This window comes from Siphateles boraxobius, unplaced genomic scaffold (assembly GCF_051911475.1).
Source record: "Siphateles boraxobius isolate OS27281-9 unplaced genomic scaffold, OSU_SipBor_1 8, whole genome shotgun sequence".
NCBI classification, from domain to species: domain Eukaryota; kingdom Metazoa; phylum Chordata; class Actinopteri; order Cypriniformes; family Leuciscidae; genus Siphateles; species Siphateles boraxobius.
Window position 1 is genome coordinate 18,461,314 of NW_027509208.1, and position 22,288 is coordinate 18,483,601.

Below are 22,288 nucleotides of genomic sequence, written 5' to 3' on the forward strand. Positions count from 1 at the left end.
TGTGTGTTTTATTTTATATTTACCGTTCAATAATGTAATCGCTGCTGTCTGTCCCATAGAAGAACATGACAGCCAGCGTATGTTTTGGAACTTTTGGGGCTTACATGAACCACGTGACAGTCATAGCGGCGACATCAAAGCGTGTCGTAACTCTTTCTCTCAATGGCACTGGGCGGACCGCACTTGGACACATTTCTAACCGGCACGCATCTCGCGGGGATCACCGTTGATCGGTTCTGGGCAGATTTTGCTCATCTCAAACATGCCTTTTTTCTGCGCAAGTCCCTTTCTTTACACATCACAATGGCTCTATCCCAAATGGCGAACTTCATGTGGACTTTCGATCTCGAGGACTTAAATTGCGCTTAAAAGACTTAAAGTCCGTAGGCCCTCCCATTCATCATTTTAACACTAAATTTGCTCAGCAGCGCCCCCTTTGTACCCTTGAAGTGGTCTTCCGCGAAGCCTACATGGATGCAGGCTCCACACACTTTAAAGGGTTAGTTCACCCAAAAATGAAAATTCCTTCAGTATTTACTCACCCTCATGTTGTTCCAACCCCGTAAAACCTTCGTTCATCTCCGGAACACAAATTAAGATATTTTTATGAAATCTGAAAGCTGGATCACTCCTCCATAGGCTTCTAAGGGATTGAAACTTGCCGGCCCCGAAAAGTTATTAAAGACATCGTTAAAATAGTCCAAGTGACTACTGTGGCTCAATCTTAAGTTTATCAAGCGACGAGAATACTTTTTGTGCGCAAAAACAAACAAAAATAACGACTTTATTTCAACTATTCATTTCCTTCTCTGTGGGCCTCAAGTCAGTTAACGTAGTGTAATAGCGTAGCGTTACGTCACACGTAGGCTCACTATTGGCCGACGCTGATCATGTGTGTGATGTGTGTGACGTACAACAACAGAAGCTTACGCTATTATACTAGTGAACTGACTCGAGGCCCACAGAGAAGGAAATGAATAGTTGAAATAAAGTCGTTATTTTTGTTTGTTTTTGTGCACAAAAAGTATTCTCGTCGCTTGAGAAACTTAAGATTGAGCCACTGTAGTCACTTGGAATATTTTAACGATGTCTTTAATAACTTTTCGGGGCCGGCAAGTTCTAAATCCCTTAGAAGCCTATGGACTAGTATGGAGGAGTGATCCAGCTCTCAGATTTAATCAAAAATATCTTAATTCGTGCTCCGAAGATGAACGAAGGTCTTACGAGGTTGGAACAACATGAGGGTGAGTAAATACTGACAGAATTTTCTTTTTTGGGTGAACTATCCCTTTAACTACCCAGGAATCCTTGCGAAAGGCCAATCAGACAACGGATGGGAGGAGAATTCGCTCACGGACAATTGTTAACATGTCTGAGAAGAAAGTATTTAAGTGTAGCCTAAATATCATTACGGTTTTTATGACCTAGGTGTACATTTTACCAGTTATTACAGTTTATACAAACAAAATGGTCATCGACCAGGGGTTGATGTCTCAAACATAGCGCGCTGAACAATAATACGATCGCATTATGATTCATTAAATAAATATAACCGAATATCAGGGCTTTACTGAGTCATAGGTAGACGTAGTATGAATATTTAAACCTGTAAATTCATCTGAAACTCACGCACATTTTCATTCTGTGTTAAAATTGTAATCTTAGTTCAAATGGAACATTATGTATTATTATGTACAATACATAATTTAAATAAGCATGTATGTATTGTCTAATGCCCAGGTGGCATAAACATTAACAAAATATAGAACTGTAAAAGCCGGCTGTGTGCTTGACATGGATGTAAGATTTGGGGGGAAAAAAGAAATCCTGTTCTCGATCGATGCTAAATAGTCAAGTCAAGTCACCTTTATTTATATAGCGCTTTTTACAATACAGATTGTATCAAAGCAGCTTCACAGTGATAACATGAAAATAATATAACAGAGTTTGTTTCTAAAAGAAAATTGAGTCAACGTCCACCAAGTGCAAGGCAGATCAATAATATTATTGAATATTAAATGTCCCCAACTAAGCAAGCCAAAAGCCAAGGCAACAGTGGCAAGGAACCAAAACTCCATCAGGTGACAGAATGGAGAAAAAAACCTTGGGAGAAACCAGACTCAGTCGGAGGGCCAGTTCTCCTCTGGCCAACGAAGGAACAGTGCATGATTTATGATTCGGGCAGCATTACAAGGCAGATTGGATCGGAACATTTAGAATATTTATCCATTTCCATCATTTGGAAGTCCAAGTAATCACGCCGGTGTTGAGACGAGTTGTTGAGGATCAGTGCCGTCCACCATAGAGGGTCCATATCGCCGGTGTTGAGTCGTCTCTTCACAGGCTTTGTGATTGGGGTATCTGAAGTCTCCGTGAAAGGCTGGATACAAACTGGAGCTGACGAACGCCGTTTTTCTCGGGACTCACGTCCCGAGATAACAGCAGAAAAGCAAAAAGGGAAAATAATTAGCGTAGCTGCTGTTCATAATGATTTCCATAACACGGGCGTAAATGATAAAAAACATGAAGACAGTGATTCTTGCGTCCCACAGTCACCCCCCTCCGTCCCCCACTCAACTCAGCCCTGCTTACTGACCTCTACATCCCTCCTGCTGCTGAGACCCAACCACAATCTCACAATCTCTCCGCAGACCAACCATACGCGCCGACCCGTTTGACTAAGGCTGTCGAGCCCCACTGTCGTCGTTAAAGCAGGTTCAGTGGCAACGGTTCCGTATGGCATACCACCTACCACAAAACACAATATCTACCCAACCACCCGTCATTCACGCAATATACACAGGAACGTGTATATTGTTCATTGATCTGATTCAGCAGTGGTATAAAAGGTAAGCATTATGTAAATGCTTGGCTAAAGAGATGCGTCTTTAATCTAGTTTTAAACTGGGACATCGAGTCTGAGCCTCGGACAATATCAGGAAGGCTATTCCAGAGTTTTGGAGCTAAATGTGAGAACGCCCTCCCTCCTTTAGTGGACTTAGATATCCTAGGAATGACCAGAAGCCTCGAATTTAGTGATCTTAAAGAACGCGATGGATTGTAGGGCGATAGAAGGTCCATTAAATACACAGTAGCTAAACCATTTAGGGCTTTATAGGTCAGTAATAGTACTTTGTAATTGATACGGAATTTGATAGGTAACCAGTGTAGAGATGATAAAATTGGTGTTATATGATCATATTTTCTTGATCTAGTAAGAACTCTAGCGGCTGCATTTTGCACTAACTGTAGCTTGTTAAATATTAGTACAAATAGTAAAATATTTGTATATGATATTTCTGATTTTTATCTAATAAAGGGACTTATGATATGACCTTTCAGTTTATTCGGCTCCGTATGGAGAGGGATAAGGCTCGATTGAGTCTGTCCCAAAAATACCTCTCAATCCGTGAGACTCAAGGACTCGTGCCAAGGGCCCTATATGTCTGCACTACATGACGTCACCAAAGTGTGGACTCTGAGGAAGTTCACAAGTCCGGAGTGTGCCATTTGGGACAGGGCCAATAACTGCGCATGTCAGCGCGCCAATTTCCCATACATATTCATAACGTCACCATTGCATCACCCATGAACAGCAAATCAAATTACCCAATTTACATACAAAATAATCACAAAATAAAATCTCACATTATTATAGATTGTCATTAATTAAATAATACCTGATTAATGAAGTGTTTGTAAAGTGTTACCAGTCTAATTTGAAAAGAAATTTTGCCACAAGACAAAATACACATATTCAAGATACATTTGTCTAAATGTTTTTTGCAGATTTGCTTATGCGGTGAATTAATGGAAAACTGGTCTGGAAAACAAGCAAAGATATTGGCTAAGAATATAAATGATGCAAAATGATTGAAAAATACATGCAGACGGCTAAAATATTTCAGCATATCTTTATTTATGGTGTATAATAGCTATACAATAGAATTTCAAACCTTGCTGTATAAATAAAAGATCAGTAGATAAATTGCAGCAGGGGTTTGATTGAGCAAGTTAGACATTTAGGATCATGTTTGATAAACACAAACACATTGCACTGACAATAAAACAAAATAAACTTAAAACTTCTGGAAAATGACTGAATTTAAATTAATTTTCATGAGATGAGCGAATGAATGAGATGTGGATGATTGTTTGGTTTTTGTTTTTGAGGTTTTTAGTGCTTTAGTTCACAATCACTATAACAGTGGTCTGATTAAATAATAATAAAAATAATAAAAAAATAAAAAAACATTCATTTCAATAAATACATTTTCCGACATGTGCTCTTAAAGGGAAAGTGCACTACCAGAACATTTAAAGTTCTGACGGTGTGGATTCAATCCTTACATTATCCAATGACTCTGATTTAAATAAAGCATCAAACATTCGATCACATACAGTTTAGATAATTAAACTGTTTTAGACAATTAAGCATCATAAAAAAAAAAAACATTAATTTCTGTACTACAAACACAACAAACATTTTTCAAAGTCTGTTCCAAAGAGGAAACTGCAATATAAATGTTACCCTTGGATATATCCTTTCGTATATGGGGGATCTTCCAGTTTTGATATAAATATAATGATAATGACAAACATCGAGAACATTATTGCTGTCAGTATTTAAAAGCTGAATCAGGACAATATCTGAGGACATTCTAATTATTCCTTCTCAAAAGAACAGTGCTATATCAGAAGTAGCTTCAAAATGATCTGCAGCTGGTTGAACTTCAGTTAAAGGCCTTCCTTTCTCTTTCCAACCACGGAGTCTCAATACATTCGAAGAGCTTATGGAACCACCAGTAATCCAGATTGTGGTGAGGACATAGTGCAATTGCGGTTAATACCACGTCATCGCCCACTTCCACTGTAGGTGTTTGACAAATAGTCCGACTTGAAGAGCCTGGAAGCTATAATATAGTGTGGAAAAATAACAAAGACTTTTCCTCTATGGAAAAACGGACCACTTTTTGGTCCAGGGCGAGTTTTGACTACGGCATCATCCTAATATTTCAAACTGGGTGAAAGCGAGAGATTTCTTCATGGTAATTCAAGACTGAGGGTCATGCCATAGTTTTATTATAAAAACTAAACGGCTCTTCTGAAGGACGAGCACCTAAAAAGCTTCTTATCCAATTGAGACACGCATGTAGCTTTCCGCATCAAGTGGAGTAGGGAAGCACTGGGATCCCAGCATGTAGTGCAGGCCAAAGAGGAGCTCAGTAATTTTGATGGTGCCTTCGTCGTGTCCGACTTTCATCGTGACTTCGTTTCTTTCAGACAGCATGATCACTTTCTGAATTTCCTTGCACCCGTTGGCCTGTAGGGTCAGCAGGTGGAACGATTTGTCCCCTGTTTCTATTGTCAGGTTGGCAACCATGTCATTTGTTGTTAAGCTTTTCATACAAGCCCACAGATAGACCATGTAGGGTCCTCCACAGGGCAGCTTCACCCTCTTCTCATCGTACAGATGCACTGTCTGGTTCCAGATGATCTGGAATCTGGGCTCATCTCCATCTAATTCTGACACACACACACACACACACACACACAGAAGTGAGAATTAGATGGTCGCTTAGTTTTCTTCTATATCTGGGACTGTTTCTTCTGAGACTGATAGTAAGCTGATTTCACCTTTCGTAAGTAGTTATGCTAAAAAGTTAAGTGTCTAAAGAAAGGAAAAAAATGTGCCAAGTTGTTAGAAATGTGCTCGTTTTATTTATGTCGATTTCATTTGGTTTTGAAAAATATATGTATATATATATATATATATATATATATATATAATGTTTCAGGGGACTTAAATCAAATTACATTTTAGAATCCGAACTGACTTTGCTCTGATATAAAGAAGTCAACTTATGTGATATTAGAGATATGAGACACTTATTCACCTTAACACAGTCATAAGGGTCTGCAGCTCTTAATTCAGAAATTAATACAAGTTGAATGCATTTTCTGAATAAGTTCATAGATATGTCAAAAAAAAAGGGGAACACGACATCACTGACTCAAAAACTACAAGTATATAATTATTTTGTGGCACTTTATGGCACTCTATCTGCTTAGACTCTTTATAGGAGGATGTATTGTTTACTGAAAATGAATCTGAAAGATAATAGGAACACTTACTTTGACTGGTCATGTAAATCCCTCTGTCCTGTGAAACCTGCAAAACAAAAGTTTAATGCTCTGTTAAAAAATATATTAAATATACAGTATCCAACTGCAAATGTAAATGTACAAAATCCAACTAACCATATAATCATGCATAGTTGGAATAGCAAAACAAATCATCAGCACACATTCAAAGTGAAGATATTTCTCTCTCTTTAAAACAGCATAAATGCAGACTCTCTATAAAGCTTCATAATCATAACAGTAATAATCATAATCACACTGGAGGAGAAAACATCATCACTGTATCAGTTACCTGCCATTAGCACACAAAGTGATGGAAATAGATTACAGTAAAGAACAGAATAAGCCTGTCACGTTTATGAATTCTGAACTGACGATAGCGTTAACGTCTTTATTCTGTTTTCTTCATGTCGCTTATAGTGTAAGCCTATCTTTGAAATGTATATAATTTAAAAATAAATGTTTTAATAAATCTGTGAAAACTTATTATAGAATTTAAATGTCAACATATATATATATATATATATATATATATATATATATATATATATATATATATATATAGTTATATATATATATAGTTATATATATAGTTATATATATATATATATATATAATTAGTATATATAATATAATATAGCTGCAATAAAATTTTACTTTTTTTGGATGGCAAAATGTAATTGAAATTTAAATTGCACAATTTTTTAAGTAAGGCCTATCTCAAACAATTGCAATTAGATCGAGTGACCTGGAACAGTACTGTCCCTTTAAGAGCACATATCAGTACACAACTGTGTAGAGCACATTTCAAAATTAATATTTTTCATATTCACTCCTAGCAAACTGATTTTAGTTTTTAGTATGTTATTTTAAACTATAGATTTAGAAAATCAGCCAATGACTCGATATAAAGTCATCAAATTTTTTTTTTTTTGATTTTATTAATGCAGTCTTCATGTTAAGCTGAGAAATCACACTTCTGCTTCTAATTATGCATTTACAAAATTGTGAATGTTTACATTAAGCCTATTTGATGTTATTAATAAAACAAACATTTCATTGTTTTGATTTTAGAGACTTTTATTTTACAACAAACAATTTTTGTTACTGTGTTGGGTCACCACTTGGTATCCAGGCCAAGTTGATTCAAAATACAGAAAGGGCAATGATCAAAGTGATGAGAAATACCAGACACACTCATTCTGATAGACATGGAAAATTCCATCCTCTGTCAAATCAACAGAATCGCACAAAAACACTTATTGACCACAGCAAAACAGCATTTGTGAAACATGTGGGCTGAAAAGGCCTGCATAGAGAAAACTTAACACCGTAGCCCAATAAAATGCCCTTTCAGACAGTTTCTCAGGAGCGGGTACAACCCAAATAGTGTGTGCACATCACATGTGTGGGCACTCACAGTGGGGATATTACGAGAATGGAGCGATGGAATGGAAACTGGAGCATTACTATCCTGTTCTAGCTGGATCTTTTAGTAAGTGTCATTTGTGGGTAGCGTTATCTGATATTAGTATAGGCCCCCAACTTTGACATGGAAAGTTACACCTCTTGACCTCAACAGTTAGGTTGACCCTCTATCCATTTCAGGGACAAATTTTAAAAACAAACTCACATAAATTTGAACAGGGGTTTCCCAAAAGGGACATGCCAAGGCAAAGCTCAATGAGACCACACTCTGAGACATACAACAAGACCACATGAAACAACTCCCTGAGACAGGTGGTTTAACGAATAACGTTAGCTCTAAACTAAACACAAACTGCTCTCATTGAAATCCCACTCAAATCCACATAATACAACAACAAAAATTAAGAAAATCTCAAAAAGAAAATCTCAAAACAAAAGTTCATCTATATTCTCAGATATTTAAGTGAATAATCTATGCCTATGCTCTGACACGTCTGAAGAGCTTCACTTCAAACCAACCATTGACATTCATGGTCAACACTGCCCTCTAAAGGACTTTCTACTGCACTTTAAGTTGTAGTTACTACATCATACATCATCTACAACACTCAATCAATATTATAGTCCTTAAATAACTGAAATTAGATCAGAAACGAGTTCTTACAGGCTGTTCGCTGGATCCAGGCTTCTGGTTGAGATAGATGTTGATGCTGAGGGCAGCACAAGCGGCAGTTAATAAACCCTGCATGACGAACACCGCGAGCGCTTTCCTCCGTCCGTTGCCACAGCGACAGCGCGCTCCAGCGCCGCTCTCTAAACACTCTCGCGCATCATTTGAGTCCATACCTTGTGACGGACAGAGTGAGTTTATCTGCCCTGAGAAGAAACATCGCGCTTTTATAACGGTGAAAAGGCGGAGGAGGGAACAAACGAAACCCCGAAAAAACACCCCCTTCCAACGCATCGAGCCAGAGGCCGTGTGTGTGGAGGATGCTGTAGTTTTGATGTGTTGGCTTATTCAGACCAGTCTTTCACACACTTACCTCAAGTAGGCTAATCCCGCCCGATGCAAAGTGAAATGCTTACTAAATGTTTCTTAAGCTTCAATAATAATAATAATAATAATAATAATAATAATAATAATAATATGTATTTTATTATTTGCAAAGAAATGTTTACGAAATTAATTTATTTCCTATATATATTTGCATGGACAAAGGATACATAAAATACATATAGGCTATATATATATATTTCTTTTTTCTTTGTAGCATATATAGACCTATATATATATATGTATATATATATATATAAATTCAGCATTGTGGCCTGTAAATGGCAGACCACTTAAACCAGATCAAATATATTGCGTTACATCAAAAGTTTATACTTCAAACTTTAGCATGTAAGGTGAAAAGGTCTTTGTGTGTTTTTAAATATAAAACCACAGTCTTAGATTTATATATATATATATATATATATATATATATATATATATATATATATATATATATATATATATATATATATATATCCAGAAAATTACAAGCTTGCAAAGTTTCATAGATGTTGAGTTTACTGGGGTGCTGCAAATAGCAGAATGTTTAACAATATTTTCATTTTCCATTAAATTGTTTCAATGTGATGTAAGCACTGTAAAGAAAATATTTGTTGGTTCAACTAACTGAAGTAGTAAGTAACCTGGTTGTCTTAAAGTGTTTAGTTAGGCCTAATTGAATATTTTTTAAAAAGTTAATTAATACAATAAAGGAGATTGATTTAATTAACAGAAACTCAAATTATTATTTTATCTGAAGCACATTAATGGTCTGAAAGTGATGATACAGGACAACTTTTTGAGCAATGTTGCTTGGGCACTTTCCCCATTGAAAAACTTTCCATTTAAAATGCTTGGGCACTTTCCCATTTAAAATTATCTAGATAGAAATACTATCTGAATAGTTTAGATTGGTCGTGGGCCCTGCCTGTGTCTCTTCTGGTTGCCCGTTGACGCCAACATTGCCCAGCAACATTGCTCAAACAGTTGCCCTGTGTATCATCACCTTAAGTTGATTTGACAAAAGAAAACATTTTTAATAACAAATACAGTAGAGTTCCAGGCTCCAGCATGCTAATGTAGCAGGACGCAGTTGTCTGTTCCTCCCCAAGTGCTACTGTGCTGTCGGTGAGCGGCTCTGGGGTGCGTTTCCCCTATCGTCGCAAGTTCCGTCGTTACCAATAGAGTTCAATGGAAATGGCGATCGATATTGGCCTACGATGCTTTTGGACAGTTAACTGCGAGCCAACCGCGATGGCCAAGCCCATTTATAAACTGGGCCATTTCTTTTGACAAGTGACGTCACCGGAACGCGACCGTTGTCTTGTTTACCTGCTCAGCGACCTGACGTTTGCCTTGGTTATCCGTTTTACCGTAGCGCCCCAGGTATTACTTGCTCCGTTTCTCTTTCCACTCGCTTGATTTCATAACTTGGGCTTATAGGGAATGTTTTGTTTTGTAGAATCCCCGGTGTTGCAGCCGCCCTTTCATCACCTGAGTGTGCGCCCTGTTATTGGCAATCACAGCTTGGGGCTCGTGACACAACGCTGTTAATCATAGGTATGTTGCTACACTGAGAGATAGTTGAATGGTCACGGCGGGATATGTTTGTAAGTAGACATCCTGTGTATTTAGCCGGGGTCCGGCCGCTAGTTGGCTACATCGTCGCCGAACATAATGCAGCTTTGATTATGTTGTCCACGTTACGCCAACTCACGGGTTTCTTCGTCGTACGTTACCCGGTTGCTCTTTCCCACAACAAATAAACTTTTTTTTATGATTATTGGACCCGTGGTTAGCTAGCTTGTTACACCATTGCCTGTTTAACTGTTGGATTTCTTATACCTGTCCTTGTTGTGAATCGGGTTTGAGTTTAGAGTGTGTTTGATGGACTGACACCACTTTACTTGTTTTGTTCTTTTCTATTTTATTTTTATTTTTTGCATAGGTTAAGTTGTTTTCTTTTTGTTTATTATTGTGTATGGTTTATTTTGTTCGTGTTTGATTGTTCATTTTGATTTACTCTGTGATTGTTAGCCTTAATTTATATCGTTAGCCCTAGTATACCTTGGGCTTTAGAACGTGTGGTTTATTAGCCACAGGGTTACTGTAACTTGTGTGTGTGATAATTTGTTTAACTTTCATCTGTCCCTCTTGAACTGAGCAGGTGTGATTGGGGTATTTTCCATGGATGCTCATTGCTTGAGCCACTAGCCTCCCACTGGTAAGATTTCGCACTATTCTCTTCCTCGCTTGGGTGTGTGTGTGTGTGTGTGTGTGTTGTGAATAGAGAGTGTAGTGACTGTGTGTGCTTTGTTGTTGATTTGGTGTACAGTGCATTTTGTTTGCTGTGAAATCCAAACACTTTTTGGAGCGAATTACTGTGTGTGTGCTCCTTGATTTTTAAAAAGAAAGAATAAAATTCTATTTTTGTACTGAACCACTGTCTCTGGCTAATCCATCAACGAACTTGAGTGCCTTGCTATAATAAAATAACTTCTTTGGGTGTAAATCCCATCGTGGCGTAGTCTGCTAATTGTGGGCCTAAGCCCTGTTATGTGTACCCCACCGCCACACTAATATAGCCTACATCTTTTCAGAATCTTTTTCACAACTCAGACTCAGAGGTTTAAAAATCAACAACAAAAGGCTGGAAGCTTATTCCATACATTTTCCATCCTTTCTCTTTTCCTTTCCTTTTGAGATTGAAGAGGTATGGCATTCTTTAACAAGATGCATGTTTCCAAAAACAGCATTAGAACAAATCTCTATTGTCTCATTTAACAAAATGTCACCTTTAAAGTGAAACTCAAGGGAAGGCCAATGCGATTTGCAATGGTGCATTACTCATCATAATTGCATTTTTACTAGTAAGAATTCAATTAGAGAGCTCTACAATTCAATTCTTACTAGTAGCAATAACAATTAGAAAGCTCTCTAATTCCATACTAGTAACAGTTCCAATTAGAGAGCTCTACAGATTCATTTTACTAGTCATGTCTCCATTGACTTCATTCATTTTTAATTACAGAGCTCTACAATTGAATTGTTACTAGTAATAATGCAATTGACCCTTCGCTAAGCCCCACCCTCCCTAGTTACTGTTGCTACGCCTGTCAAGCTTTCGCGCCTGGCACGTCTATTACAGTGTGTATGCACCGGTGTCAGACATTCCCAATGAGATTAGTAATTTTTGGCGAACGTGAAATATCTGAGAGAGCAATACAAAAGGGACTGCAGTATGCATTCGAGGGCTATATCCACGACATAATATGCAACCGATTAGCGAATAATTTCATACAAATTGAAGCTAAAGCCTATAGTCCCAGCGCACGCAGCAGCGCCTCATACGCTGACCATTCAAATGGGAAACACACAAATTGAGGAACAGCCATTTCCGTGCACAGCAGGGTAAGTGAAATTTGAAAATAATCTAATAATTATAAATCAAACAGCTTATCCATAAATCTTGTGGAATAACAGTAACACCGGGAGAGCCGCGATCGGATTGGGTTAAAGTTACTCAGTCAGGGGTAGTAACGTTAGGCCGTTGATTAACAAAATGCTGAAATATATTTAAAAGTATGTCAGTGAACCTCTGTCTTGTCTTTAATCGTCTTATTTTACGTTAAAATATATGCATTATGAACAAAGAACCGTCATTATTTTCAAGCAATAGGTGTTTTTGTTAATCCTGTGGGCATGTATTTGTGAATGAGGTCTCACACTGCTTGATCACGCACATCATTTCTCCCCTTGGCTTTTAGATTTTCGGGAAGGAAAAAAATTCCACTCCCCGTCCAAACTTTTAGGACACCGAGTATCAGATTTGCACAATCCATACGCACAACGCTTCGTCATGTTTCCCTCGCTCGAAAGCTTGCCAGACCTCCCGCGCCTAGTTACGGTTGCTAAGACACGATTGGCCAGTGGCGATTTTCGGTCGTGGCTTAGGTAAGGGTCAATTGCAGAGCTCTTTAATTCAATTACAGAGCTCTGCAATTATACGTTACCTCACTTGTCACGTGAGTTAAATCTCACGACTTCTACACCGTCTTGACAGTTGGCTGATGACAGATGGCTGACCGTTTAAAAAGCTTAAAATATGAGTATTTTTCCCTCACAAACATATCGTTTTGCTTCAGAAGACGTTGATTCATCAGCTGGGGTCATATGGATTACTGTCGTGACCCCTTTGAGGGGTTTTTATAATAAATAATGTAATAAATTTAGTAAATATGCCTACAATGTTTTTAATGGGGGAGGAGTCACTTGTATGAAGGTATTTTTGATGCAAATCAACTGAACGCCTGCGACAGTGAAATTTGTATTTGTAGAGAATAGCCACACATGTGTATCAGTAAATTTGAAGTCACAGAGAAATGTTTTAAGAGTTGCAAACTTAAAACAATTTTTTCTCTCTCCCACAAACACAACACAACAGTTACACCTTCTCAAATTCTTCATTGCAGGTGGACAAATCCTACTCTACAAATCACAAATTAATAAACTCGTACGTTCACATGTTTGCTACAGTTGCTGCAGTGAATATGGTGCAAACCCCATTTACACACCTGCATCAAAAAATGTAGTCACGGAGAAATTTTGCTCAGCCACAAATCAGTATGTGAATTCATCCAATGAGAGTTGCACACTTGTACAATTTTTTCTCACTTGTATATTTTTCTAGCACAGACAAGTACATAACTACAACTGCTTGAAACTGCTGCGACGAATCTCAAACACTGTTTTTCGCTTTCAAGTGACAAGTTTCGCGCACGCTCTCTTTTGCACCACTGATCTATGTGAAATGTAGAGCAAAAGTGAGTAGCGCAAATGTAGAGGCAGTGGGCGGAGCCTACATGAATATTCATGAGTTTCCCGGGCATGCGAGTGCAACTTCTTATTTTAGTTCACGCTCCTCGTTTCTCAGCAGGTTTAATGGATTATTTAAAAAAAGGTAAATATAGTTATAGCAAGTACAAAAGAACATTTTATTTAACATTATAATTTTTTGGAATATTAAAAATTTCTTTGCTGTCATTTGTGATCAATTTAAGGCATCCTTGACCATGCCTGCTATAAAATTATAACATTTCTCAAATCAGTGATTCCAAACTTTTGTCATGCAAATCTTAAGTGATGAAAATGGCAGGATGTCATGTTTTAACGTCAATCCAACAACGTTTAAAGGTTTCATTTTTCAAGAGTTCAAGTCAGAAGTGCCTCTAATTGAAGCCCAATTAAGAACATACATGTTTATAGAACTTTATGACTTTTAAAAAATGTTGAATGAGTGTTTATTGTGCAACAAAATAGATTGTGCATTTGTATCAATGATCATCATTGTGTATCATTCAGGCACACAGTGCAACACATAAGGTCAAAGAAAGAACATGACAAGAAACATCAGTGTAGGGTGCAAAATGTTTATTTGGACACTGATATGGTTGTGGAGTTATTTCACAGAGATTACACAGTTTTAAAGCTTCATAAGGTAAGGTATCAGAAGATCTTAGCAATAAATAAATTAAATGGTAATGGTTAATGTATTTAGGGATATTCTATATCTGCTCTTCTGTTGGAAATAAGTGTTGCTGGAATCATTCAGGTGTTCTAGAAATTTTGGTTTTACAGTAAAAGTGGAACCTTAAACCTTGTTATTTTTTATTGCAGTGACATTCAACAAATGATAACAAAAGACAGTTTTAAAGCATTGAAATGTACAAAGGAAAAGCACAACGAAATGAACTAGTTGAATTTTTGCTGTGCTTCATAAGGACCTACACAAAGTGAATACCAGCAATCATTTAGTCATTAACGAATGCACAAAACATGCAAACTAATATATTTGAGTAAAAGTATAGGCTATATGCTCAGTAATAGTCTACCTTTGGCTTAAATTCCAAATACTACAAATAGCACACTTTGTCTTCAATATCAAAAATGCACATTAATAAACAAATATTACTTGGCTACTTTGTACAATATATTATTGTATACTATAATGCATTTTGAAAGTATACTTCAAGGCATTGTTACAATGATCATTTTCATAACACAGTTAAAAATATACCTAAAATATATATTTTAAGTAAAGTGTAAATAAACAGTTTTAACTTCAAGTATATTTTTCTAAAATATTTTTTTGAAAATATACTAAAGTACAATTATTTTAAAGTGTGTTAATAGTTGTATTGTGAAAATAGGTAAAAGCATGATGCTTTTAAAATATTTAAAGAGTACTTTTTTTTTGTTAGTATATTTGCAATGTTTGAGGGTCTTTTAGGCCCATTGTTTTGTATCACTGTGTCATGTCACACTGCCTCTAATGAGTTGTTTCTTTATTCAAAATCCCACCAGTGTTTTGTACCTTTCGAGCAGAAGTCGACTAGTCAGAGAACACTTAAGCATAGGGTCGCATTTGTAACCACCATCAACACCTCTTCTCGATCGTGATGTATCTAGGCCTATATGTGTTTTGTAGAAACACTGAGAAAGCCTATATCGCACTTCTGTCCAGCAGACGGTCGGTCAGAAGGGATGGGGGAAGCCCCTCTGGGACAGGAAGGCAGTGACCGAGGTAATTTCACAGAGGAGGGAATACGAAAACTAATTGTTTAAAAATTTGTATAGGGCAAGTCAGCTTATAGAAAGTTTGTGCGATTCTCTTATGATAAAAGAGATGAGGGTGTAAATAACTAAGTGTTTGGGTTTTCTCTCACCTTATCTCACTACAGTACCTGAATCATCACATACACCATCACAAACACACATAAACCGCTGGATGGTTCCTAACATTCATGTTCTTATGCCACACTCACCACTATTTCCCCACTACAAATAACCTCATCTATCAGGGTTTTTCCTGGCTCAAAAAGAGGTGGTAAAATTCTGATCATGTATTTTAATAATAAGATAATAAAAAAGTTCTTTTTCGTAGACCATCATATAGCGTAGAATAGAAAATTTTGTACATTTTAAAGATAATTCATTAATTTGGTGCACTTTGAGTCACCCTAATCCACCCGCCAATCGCCCAAACCTATGATATTGTTTGATTTTAGATATCTGCATCTGATCATCACACTACAATTATTCAACTTCTGTGTTAAGCATGATAATATGGTAACATATCACGGTAAAGTAGGCTGATTTAAAAAATATATATATTTATTTGAAATAAAAGTTCTTCTTTTGGCAAAATTATATTGTCTTAATAGCCTAAACCAGTGTTTCTCAAACCTGCTCCTGAAGGACCACCAACACTGCAACACCCCCCAATACACCTGATTCAACTCATCAGCTCATTATCACATATATCCCCATATGATAATGAGCTGATGAGTTGAATCAGGTGTGTTTGATTAGGGAGACAAAGAAAACGTGCAGTGTTGGGGGTCCTTCAGGAGCAGGGTGGAGACACACTGGCCTAAACAGAGGCTTTACTCCCTTCAAACTTAAATTGTCAATGTTTCATTACATCACTGTTGGAAAACACTCTTATCACAATATTTTTTTAACCTTTATAAAGGGCATTTTCCCCCCTAATTGTATTAAATGTATGCTCCATCTTTCATTTCAAATTCTTAAAGTAACACTATGTAGTTTTTCAACCTTCATAATATATTTCCAAGACCCTTGTGATGGTACATCGACCTACAATAGGTTAAAAGACATATCTGCCATAGCCTGACATGGTCTGTATCGCTTTTACTGGCATTATGTAACTTCGGGTAGTAACCGGGGCACAAAAAGAACAACAAAATTTGATACATAGTTTTTCTTTGTTTGTGATGTCTTTCATAAAATCATGCATCATACTGTACCTTGTCTGTGGCCATTGTTGATTCCAAAGCCGGTGCTGGATAAACAGCGTGCGTGCGCGTACGACAGTAGGCTGCGGTAGGCTAAATTATTTACGACAGCGGTAATGGACAATTCCGCTTCCAACCTGTAGGGCGACCGCAGAGGAAAAGTTCCTTGGTGTTGCTTTAAATGTGATCAATACATTCAATTAGAATAAGACACTAGGCTGTTACCAATCACATTAAATTACTTACATTGTAAAATTACAACTGTATTAAATGAGATTATGAGATTGTTTTAAATATTTTTTGAATATACAAATATGAAAGGAATGCTACTTTGAAGCTAAACCGCCAGTAGGTGGCGGCAGGTGACCGTCTTAATGAATGAGTCATTCATTCAAACGATTCGTTCAAACGGCTGTTTTATTCAGAATGAGGCAGTTTATGAACTGGTAATTGAATCTTTGACTCAACTGATTCGTTCACGCTGAATCATTCAGTAATCAAACATGTAATGAGTGTTCCTGTGAGATGTGCGATGGTTCTGCTGTGATCTTTGTTTGGAACTATTTTTCGCTGCTGAAAAAGAACAAAAACAGTCATTGCGTCAAAAATGTAAGTGACATAATTTGAACTTTATTGAACTGTTATGAAATCAGTGTCTCGGTTTCAATCGTGATGGTATTCAGGAAAACAGCACTCTGGTCATGTGATGTTTCTTAACTGTATAATATGTTATAAATAACTGCGCGAGCCTCAACAGCGGTGATGTGTTTTCCTTGATTGGTTTTCCCTGAAGAGAATTAGCCCTAAGTTGTTGAAAACGAAAGTAAAATAGTGACGCACGTTCATATTACCGTGATGAGAGTTACGTGTCTTTATTAAACTCAACACATTATGATTTATCTGTCCTCCACCCTCGATTCATTGTAATGTTATGTTTTTATTACTTGGCCCGCCCGACTCGCGGATTATGATCCGCGCAGCACTATCGGCAAACCGTACTACGGCGGCCCAGTAGTCCACAACACAACGACATTTAAAAAGCAAACATGAGTTCACAACACAACGGAATTAAGCCACAACACAACGAAATGAATCCATAACACAACGAAATGAATCCACAACACAACGGAAAATCCACAACACAACGGAAATGAGCCACAACACAACGGAAAATCCACAACACAACGGAAAATCCACAACACAACGGAAAATCCACAACACAGCGGAAAATCTACAACACAACGGAAAATCTACAACACAACGAAATAAAGCCGCGACACAACGGAAATGCTCCCGACCACTAGTGGTCTCTCGGAGCGTTGTAAAGTTAGTTTTCCTAGCCATTGTTCAATAGAGTCAGTCAGCAGTCTAATATATCAATACCACAATTAGTTTTAAGTGTAACCATTGTATATCGATATAAAATATTACTTCAAAATAACCTACATGAATTATATCTGCGTATTTATACACGAGAATGCTTGGACGCGCTACCACAGCGCATGATCCCTAAGGGAACGTCTGCCAATTCCACCAAGTGGTTACACGTATAATTTATTATAATATAATTTGATAAATAAAAATAAAAACCATTTGGCGAATTGCAGAATTACAGGAAAGTAATGGCACAATTCTACCTGTAATAAGTCAGTCTGGTCACTATAGGAACCACACGCTTTGTGACATTAAAATTTTTTTTTTTTTGATTTACAGTAGCCATAATGTTTTTATATATATATAAAAAAATATTGTACTGTGCATTCAGGGAGCTATTTCCACAATTTCACCTGTTGTAAGTCAGTCTGGTTAATAGTGGGGCAACGGATCATCATTGATGCGTGATCCGTTCGGATCAATATCTTCGGTTCGGCACACACGTGATCCGCGGATTGATTTATGAAAAAAAAAAGTTGTGCGCATGTTCAGTCCACACACAGCGTGGTCATGGCGAGCGGAGGAACGGAGGAGCTTGAACGCCCCGCGTCATTTAAATCCCCTGTATGGGAGCATTTTGGCTTCCCTGTCAAATATAATGATGAAGGAAAGAGGTTAGTGGATAAAACCGTGACAATGTGTAGGCACTGTGGCAGCATGGCCACGCATTTGAAGCGACATCACCCCGATGTTTCACTGACAGGAGTGAAAACTAAGGCTGCTTAACAACCGCTTATCACTGCAGCATTTAAGCAGCCCCTTGTTGCACAATCAGACTGGGCTAAAGCCATCACAAACGGCATTCGCGCAGCACTACCCCTCGCTCGTCCCTCTCTCTCTCTCTCTCTCTCTCTCTCTCTCTCTCTCTCTCGAGCGCTCTCTCTCTGCCTCATATAAGGTGCCATCTAGGGCTTAAATCAAACTTCATTCACGCACACATATATGAAACACTTGCATACACATACTAAGTAGTCAAACATACATGTATACTGCTGAATGCTCAAACAACATATGAAATGCACAAAGACACACCTAAAGTCGCTCACGCACATACACGCAAACTCTAAGATGCGCGCACACAAACTCTCCACGCACATAATCATATGAGAGACGCACGCACACACACAAACTCGCGCACATACTCATATGAGACGCGCGCGCGCACACACAAACTCTCCACGCACATACTCATATAAGACGCGAGCACACACACACACAGAAACTCGCGCACAAACTCAATGAGACGCGAGCGCACACACTCACAAACTCTCCGCGCACATACTCATATGAGAAGCGAGCACACACACAAACTAGCGCACATACTCATATGAGACGCATGCTCACACAGTGATGCATATGATTCTCAGTGTGAACGTAAGTCACACATTGGTAAGACAAGACATGCATTTTTTGTTAACAGAGAATGAGAGTCCCTTGCTTTTATTGTTTTTGGTTGTTTTGTTCATTTATTGCGGATATTTAAAATGTTTTCAGTGTTAAATAGTCTTTAGAAATAAAAGTTTATTGATCTTTGAAAAGCTATACCTGCATTATTATGCCATTATCATTATTTTAGATGAAAATGGTCTCAGAACGACAATATTATCGTTTATTATCAATATTATCGTTTATCGCAATAATTTCTTGGACAATTTACTGTCCAGCAAAATTTGTAATCGTGACAGGCCTAACTATCGGTGTGTTTATAGGTGCAGACATGAGGCCATTTTTTTTTTTTTTTTTTTGCTGATCCGAAAAATGATCCGATCCGTTACTCTGATCCGAGAAACGATCCGAACCGTTGCACCCCTACTGGTTAATAGGAACTACAACCGTTGAAACATGATAAAAGAAAAAAAAACTTTTACAGAAATCTCCTAAAAAATAATTGTTTACTGTAAATACATGAAGGGTATTGGAAAAAAGCCACCTGTATTAAGTCAGTCTATCAAATACAATCAAGCTTTGGATTTTGAATAAATCCAAATGATATGTTTTAACAACTTGGAGGAATTGACAGACATTCCCTTAGGGATCATGCGCTGTGGTAGCGCGTCAAAGCGTTATATAAATATAAAAAATATAAATATGCAGCTATAATGCACGTAGGTGATTTTGAATGAATAAATGTCGATATACAATGGTTAGCTATACATACTGTTAAAACTAATCGTGGTGTTGATATATTTTTATAGACGGCTGACTCTATTGAACAATGGCAAGGAAAACTAAATTTAGTGGTCGGGAGCATTTCCGTTGTGTTGCGGCTTTATTTCGTTGTGTTGTAGATTTTCCGTTGTGTTGTAGATTTTCCGTTGTGTTGTGGCTCATTTCCGTTGTGTTGTGGATTTTACGTTGTATTGTGCATTCATTTCGTTGTGTTGTGGATTCATTTCGTTGTGTTGTGGGTTAATTCCGTTGTGTTGTGAACTTATGTTTGCTTTTTAAATGTCGTTGTGTTGTGCACTACTGGGCCACCGTACTATACGGTTTGAGAATGGACACAGGCCGGGAACCCGCAACAGAACCATCACGGTGTAAAAGTGTATCTGAGCATGTGACTGTCTGTACGGGTTTGGTCGAGAGCCAGAGGCGGCATCAAATTTGACGAAGGCGGCCGCCTCGTAATTCTCTTAAAACCCTGTCTATGTCAAATTCAGTTCAGCTTAATACATTACCAAGAAAATATTTAATGACTACAATGCTTGATTCATCATGGTAAAGGACTTAAGTTGTTGATCTATTCTTAATTAAATGACTTCTTGACCTTATGCTGTGTCTTTTGGATGCAGCCATGGTAATTTTCACAATTTGTGTTAATCTTTTTTTATCATTTTGACATTTCGTAATTTTGTTGGACCAATTAAAAAAAAATGTATAGGATATATATATATATATAATCCTAATCTTTAGCTCATTTTAGTCTTAAGCTTTATTGCAGCAATTTAAAGGTTTCAAAATTATTTTCAAAGGCACTGAAACTTTATAAAGCAGGTAAACATATCACACACAGAAAAAACACAAGCAAACTTGAAAAAGAAACTGAATCTTTGTGCTTAGATTGATCCATCGATGTAAAAGGTGTTATACCTAAACCCTCTGTGGGCAGACGGAGCTTTCTGAAGATTGGGATTGGTAACTGAAATGTTGTCACTAAATCTCTGATCGATTCAGAGGGACTGTCCCTGTACCAAATGTACAATATTGTCGTGTTATGCAAGAATGACAAATGTGTAAATGTTCATGTTTAAATGGGACTGTCATTGTGAACCAGGGACAGGAGTGGCACAGTCCTCTGTGATTCAAGGTGTAAAAAGTACAGATACTGTCAAAATTGTACTTAATTAAACATCTAAGTACCTAACCAAAAAAATATTTGAAAGTGAAAAAATTCCACATTTAATTTAACTCAAGTGTGTAAAATTAAAAAGTAAACACTTTTCTTAGCTTTTTAAATTTAAGAGTTTAAATTCACCTCAACACAGAATGATGCTAAAAGCGTAGTCTATAAACTTAGCATCTGTCATTTAAGGGACAATCCCACAACCATGGCTCTCTAATAGCAAAAAGTTTTATATTTATGCTTGCAAAATGCATGAGGAAGTGCCCTTTCACAATTGAACAGTTAAAACTTAATCGGGTTACCACTGTGGCCCTGTGGAACACTGTGGTTCCTAAACTATACTTTAAGTAGAGTTGACTTACGATTAAAATGTACCTGTAAAATGACATAAGTTATCAACATTTATTTAAGCCTCAAAATTTTCTATATATTAAAGATGTTTACTGAAACGTTGGAATTTTAGACTTAAGGTATTAATATTAATAAACTATTAATAAACCTCAGTCAGGGTCATTGTCATTGTTAGTCGACAATGTCTTTCTGACAAACAAAAAAACTTCCAGTTGACAAAACCGCCATGAAATAGTTTTTGTGAAAATTACATGATCTATGACCTTTTATACTGCGCTTGCCTTTGTGAAGACTGCAAGTCTATCGCTCATGGTCTCGTTTTCTCTGTAAAAAAGTTACTGCCTTAAAGTACAATAAACTTAGATGTTTAGGTCATTTCAACTTAAATTACATTAAACTGACTTTAAGTTATACAAGATTTTAAGTTGAAAATGGCTTAACTTATTTTGATGAGTTAAAGCAATGTGAAAACATATGTTATCGATCATATTATTTTTTTTACAGTCCGTCTAACCTGACTAATGCTAGGGCCACACCAAAGGATATTTAAAATCTTATAAGATTTTCAAAATGTGAGAGAGAACAAACATGAGGATAAAAAAATCCTAGATTTAACAGTTTTGCTCATTGTGTGTGCTGATGTGATGTAAAGAAGTCTACACACAAACAGATTTTCAACCCGAGTCCCGACTGTGTGTGAACACGGGAAATCTC

General features: G+C 37.2%; 1 protein-coding gene and 1 long non-coding RNA gene across 2 annotated transcripts in view; one reads left to right on the forward strand and one right to left on the reverse strand.

Moving 5' to 3' along the window:
- LOC143729317 (uncharacterized) overlaps nt 1-22,288 on the forward strand; it is a 591,772-nt gene that overhangs the window by 370,935 nt on the left and 198,549 nt on the right. The window lies entirely within an intron of this gene.
- Nucleotides 1,854-8,453, reverse strand: LOC143728617 (uncharacterized). The gene is made up of 3 exons (XM_077219413.1): nt 8,237-8,453; nt 6,136-6,172; nt 1,854-5,526 (listed from the first exon to the last, which is right to left on the reverse strand). The coding sequence occupies exons 1-3, from the start codon at nt 8,414-8,416 to the stop codon at nt 5,132-5,134; spliced, it is 612 nt and encodes a 203-aa protein (XP_077075528.1). The 5' UTR covers nt 8,417-8,453; the 3' UTR covers nt 1,854-5,131.

What these genes read in the sequence shown, in the direction of transcription:
- LOC143728617 (XM_077219413.1), bottom strand. Translation starts at nt 8,416, where the DNA reads ATGGACTCAAATGATGCGCGAGAGTGTTTAGAGAGCGGCGCTGGAGCG. An exon ending in CTGGATCCAGCGAACAGCCT is followed by an intron (nt 6,173 to 8,236) that starts GTAAGAACTCGT and finishes TTTGTTTTGCAG; the next exon opens with GTTTCACAGGACAGAGGGAT. An exon ending in GATTTACATGACCAGTCAAA is followed by an intron (nt 5,527 to 6,135) that starts GTAAGTGTTCCT and finishes TGTGTGTGTCAG; the next exon opens with AATTAGATGGAGATGAGCCC.